Here is a 5,000-nt window from a genome sequence, read left to right on the forward strand (position 1 = left end):
TGCAATCCTTGTGTGAAACAGCAGCCAATTGCAAAAACAAAAGAAAAAAATTGCCGTGCAATAAACAACAAACAATACAATGCAGCTCCTTTCCTCTAAATAAAAAACAAACAAACAAACAAAGCCAATAACTACAGCTCACTATAGCTGTCAATAATAGTTATTGGAAGTAATAATTCCCACAAAACTCGAACCTATTAGCCTTCCCCTTTCCCATCCCCCCCACTCCCTCTCCCTTTCCGGCCCTGCACCAAACGAAAGAGACAGAGAGAAGAACGCAGGAGAAGAGAAGAGAGGAGGAGAGAGAGGAGAGGAGGATTGAGAGGAAGAGAGAGAGAGAGAGAGAGAGGAAAAAGGCAATTAACTTTTGATGAATCCTCCTCTTACCTTCGCGCCTGATATGTTCCGTTCGATGACTTTCTCCTCCCTCGCCGGTGACGAATTGTAATTTCTATACACAGATAACTAGCAATCACTCTTTTATACACAAAATATATACTATATATATATTTATATATCATTTATTTAATCTCTATTATTCAATATAGCTTTTCAATTTCTTACAAAAAGGCACAGTCACATTACTTTTGCGTTTCGGGAAAGAAACAACAAGACATTCGCTTGCTATTTTATCTTGGTTACAGTCACTACAAAAATAGTCCTCTCTACGATGCTCTACTTAGAAGGTAAAGTCACGGTTTGTACACAAAACATCCACTGACGAAACAAATGACGTAGGCAACAAACTCTACACGAGATGACCCGACTCAGACACGGTAGAAACATTCACTTCAAAACAGCACTACGGGATAGAACAAAAATATCTCTTCCTGTCTTTACAGTTATGTGGTTGGGTAGACTTTGTTCAGTATACCATCCACTTTTGGGGGACCGAGAACAGTTAAAACTTCCAAGTAACAAAAACAGCACTCTAGAATTGACACTGTAGGAATGTCAGCACAAATGCGTCTTTTGTCCAATTCTAGTCTTCACAAAACGTATTATTTATATATTTAAAACTTCCTTTTACGCATCATTTACATCCTCGGGTAAACAGAACCAAGTATTGCTTTGCAGAAAGAGCGTCCCACTTCCGTCCTTCTCCTCCGAAGGGCATGGCCACAGGATTGATATAAAAAAAGGTCACCCCTTGATTCTTGCTGCCTGCTGCAGCTGCATGAGTTGAAGGTGCTGACGACGACGGGGCAGCAGCAGCAGCAGCAGCAGCCGCGACGCCACCTGAAATCTTCTGAGACTGTGATCGACAGGACCCGCCCGAGACCTCCTGACGTTAAGGCGACACCGGAACGAGTAACTTGGCCATCTGGTCCTCCAGGGACGCCTCCGACTGCACCGAACGCTGGTTGGGATGGGTGGTGTCGATGAAGGCGTTGTGCGGAAGGACGCTCCGCATCCACTCGACGCCCTGAGGCGTGACCCTCGTGCCTCCCAGATCGACATGCGTCAAGGTGGCGCTCAAGGGGTTCAGCTGCTCCGGGTCCATGGGCACCAGCAAGGTGCTCTCCCCGAGGGGCACCTGGCTGTTGGTCGACAAAGGTCTGTAACGCGACTGCTGCCTCGTCATGGTAGTGCGCAGATTGCGCCAGCGGGAGAAGAGGCGGCGCCAGCGGGACCTGGTGTAGGCATCCCGTCGCAGCATCAGCCTCCGAAGTCCGTCGTCGGTGACGCCCTTGGAGCCCCGCACGCAGAGGGTGGTGAGGGTGAAGCAGGCGCCGCCCACCACCGCCAAGACGTTGTCGTCGGCGGAGTTGGGCAGGTTGAGGGTGGAGAGGCGCGGCATGGCGCCGAGGGCGTGCACCAGCAGCTCCCGCGAGAGCGGGTGACACCTGTAGGAGAGGGCGGTCAGCCTGTCGCCCACCAGCTCCAGCAGGTGCAGCAGTGGGTCGTGGTCCAGAGGCGCCCAGTGGTACTCCAGGGGCAGCCAACGCGGGCGGGACGCCTGAACGGCCGTGACCACCGCCGTCAGGAGCCGCGGGCTCAGTCGGAGGAGGTAGGAGGCCACGCTGCTCATCGCCGCCGAGCCTAAGGGCGTGACGACGGCCTCCTCGACGAGGCCGGCCAGCACCATGACGGCGCGCCCTTCCAGGCTGATTCCGAAGAGTTCCACGCAGCCCTCGCCCCCGCAGCAGAAGCCATCGTCGGGTTCGGCGATGGTTCCCGTGGGCGACGAGAGACTGGCCTGCTTGTTGGCCAGCATCCTTTCGTGTCTAGTCGCTGCTTCCGACTTCAGAGGAGGAGGAGGAGGAGGAGGACAGCGATGCTCTCACTAATGCGTCAGTCATTTCTCTGCGTGTCTGTGTTCACTCACGGGATCATCCCATTGCTGCCACCACGGAGGAGTTCCCTTCGAGAACAGTCACCTCCCGAGTATCACAATCCTTCTCACACTCCTCCACTGGCCAAGTGACAGTCTAGCAACGTCGCCATGAGTGCAGCTGCCAAAATGGCTTTCTATCACAAAAATGAAGAGCAGAGAAACTTTAAGGATGCGTGCTGCGTGAACACACAGATGACAACGAGCACAATCAACACGACATTAAGTAGTATTATCAGACGAAAACAAGATGACCTTTGTATATATTTAAAAAAAAAAATCTTACGTCAGCTATAATGATGAACATGCGAATCATTGGGAGATGGTCAGGAGTAAAAATTATTATTATTATTATTATTATTATTATTATTATTATTATTATTATTATTATTATTATTATTATTATTATTATTATTATTATTATTCAGTAGATAACCGTATTCATATGGAACAAGCCCACCACAGGGGCCACTGACTTGGAATACAAGCTTCCAAAGAAATATTATGGTGTTCATTAGGAAGAAGTGAGACGAGGTAAAGGGAAATACAGAAAGAAGAGATCTCGATTATTAAAATAAAATAATAAACAATAAATTAGCAAATAGACAGAAACTTATTAAAATTCGAAGAGAAGGTATTAGGGTAGTAATGCATAGCATCTCCGCTTGAACTTCGGAAACTCCAATTGCACGATATTGCAGAGGGGAGAAAAATACTAACTCCCACAATGAAACGCAATAATCATGTGGGTTTTCACTGGAAACCACTGAGAAACACTGGGAGCCAATCGAACAATGCTACGTACTTTAATGACTGGTCCTTTGCATCTGCAAACGCGAAGATGCAACGAGTAGTAGTACTTCTTCTAGCATGCATTAACATTATTTATGATGCATGTTGTTAGTCATTGTTATAATACACCAATGTATGTATTAAAATAATGATATAATTATATATATATAATATATATATATAAATATATATATATATATATAGATATATATATATATAATAAATATATATAAATAATAATATTTATATAATAAATATATATTATAATATATATATATATATAATATATATATATATTATTGGATATACAAAGGACCCAGAATCATCTAACTACTCTGGAGTCATTACTTATAAAAAGGCTAGTTCCCTCTTTGACAATCACACCACGGCTTCCCCTCTGTATTTGGCATAACTGACTTTTTGTTTGGGACGTCAGGTTTTGCTATTCCTTCTTCGTCTTTTGCCTTGGATGGTTGGTGTCTTAGTTCTCTCTCTCTTTTTACAGTGTTTTAACAAATTTTTTTTTAACTTTTAACTTCTGCTTTTCTTTTTAAACCATTAATTTTTTAATTACCTTGTAATTTTCGTGAATTCTTTTTTATAATGTTTTTACTTTTATTGTTCACAGACTGATGATGCACCGAGAATTGTATGCGAAACGTTTTTAATAAACTATGGCATTCTACTAATGTATCATGGTACCCCCATGAATTTTTGTTATCTTCGCCGACTGGAGACTATATAGTATATATATATAATATATATATATATATATATATATATATATATATATATATATATATATATATATATATATATAGTCAGAAAGAGAGAGAGAGGAATTTCCGTAAAATATACATTAAATTGAATACCTTCAACTAGTGGTGATTTGGCCGACTCTTCTAAACCAAAGAACAATAATGATTTTGAATAATTATAATTCAGTCCTTTATAATCTCCAAACACCCATTCGTTCAAAACACCAAACATTAATTATTCGAGTGGAAATACAGCCCTAACTATTAATAGTAATTCCGGCACGAGTAGCATTCCAAATTTACGGCCAATCCTTTTTCACAGCACGAGCCATTATTGGCTTAAATACACACTTAAAAATTCAACAAATACATGAAAAATGTATTTGCTTCTCTGTCAATTACACAAAACAAACCAAAACTTTCTTGATTAAAATGTTAATGAATAAGAACCGGTTATAAAGGTGTAGCATTGTCCTCATCTGGAATTTGCCGAGATTCAAACTCACGGAGATAATTGACAAAACTCTACGGACATCTAAACCCACGTTTCACTAACTCTCGCATCCCACCTGAGCTGGAATATTACATAATATATCGTAAGACTTAGGCCAAAGGCTGTGATCCACGATAAGGCCATTCAGCGCTGAAAGGGAAATTGAGAGTAAAAAAGATTTGAAAGGTGTAACAGGAGGTTAAAACCCTTTGCAGATGCTCTATGAAACAACATTAGGAAAGGTGGATGGGAGTAAGATGGAAGAGAGAATATGAACGGAGGTACAGTCAAAAGGAAAGAAAGGGGTTGCAGCTAGGAGCCGAAGAACTTCAAGTAATGCCTAGAGGCGCACCACGTAAGGCGCACTGAGGGCACTACTAACCCCCTTCCCCCCCATCCCCTTGGGGTATCAAATCTGAGGGTCGATCCAAACAGCCTCCTCTCCGTAATCAACTTGGATCGACGCTGTACGTTAGCTCCCTGTCAAATTTACAACGAAACCTACGACCTCTTTCCGTAACGCTAAAATCTGGCCGCGACGTTTCAAAGCCGTAAAGTTTCATTTCAGACTTCCGTTTCGATCGGGTGGGTCGCAGCCCCCGGCGGAAGTTATGCCGTCGGC

At 43.2% G+C, this 5,000-nt stretch overlaps 1 protein-coding gene across 2 annotated transcripts in view; it reads right to left on the reverse strand.

Moving 5' to 3' along the window:
- Nucleotides 1-392: 392 nt before the first annotated feature.
- The window catches only part of LOC135199239 (uncharacterized), a 47,033-nt gene continuing 42,425 nt past the window's right edge, over nucleotides 393-5,000 (reverse strand). For both annotated transcript variants that reach the window (XM_064227109.1, XM_064227110.1), the window contains exon 2: nucleotides 393-2,472. In XM_064227109.1, coding sequence (XP_064083179.1) covers nucleotides 1,292-2,218 — 927 coding nt within the window. In that variant the 5' untranslated portion in view covers nucleotides 2,219-2,472 and the 3' untranslated portion in view covers nucleotides 393-1,291. The remainder of the gene's footprint in view (nucleotides 2,473-5,000) is intronic.

The sequence above is a fragment of the Macrobrachium nipponense genome, chromosome 25, assembly GCF_015104395.2.
Source record: "Macrobrachium nipponense isolate FS-2020 chromosome 25, ASM1510439v2, whole genome shotgun sequence".
NCBI lineage: Eukaryota > Metazoa > Arthropoda > Malacostraca > Decapoda > Palaemonidae > Macrobrachium > Macrobrachium nipponense.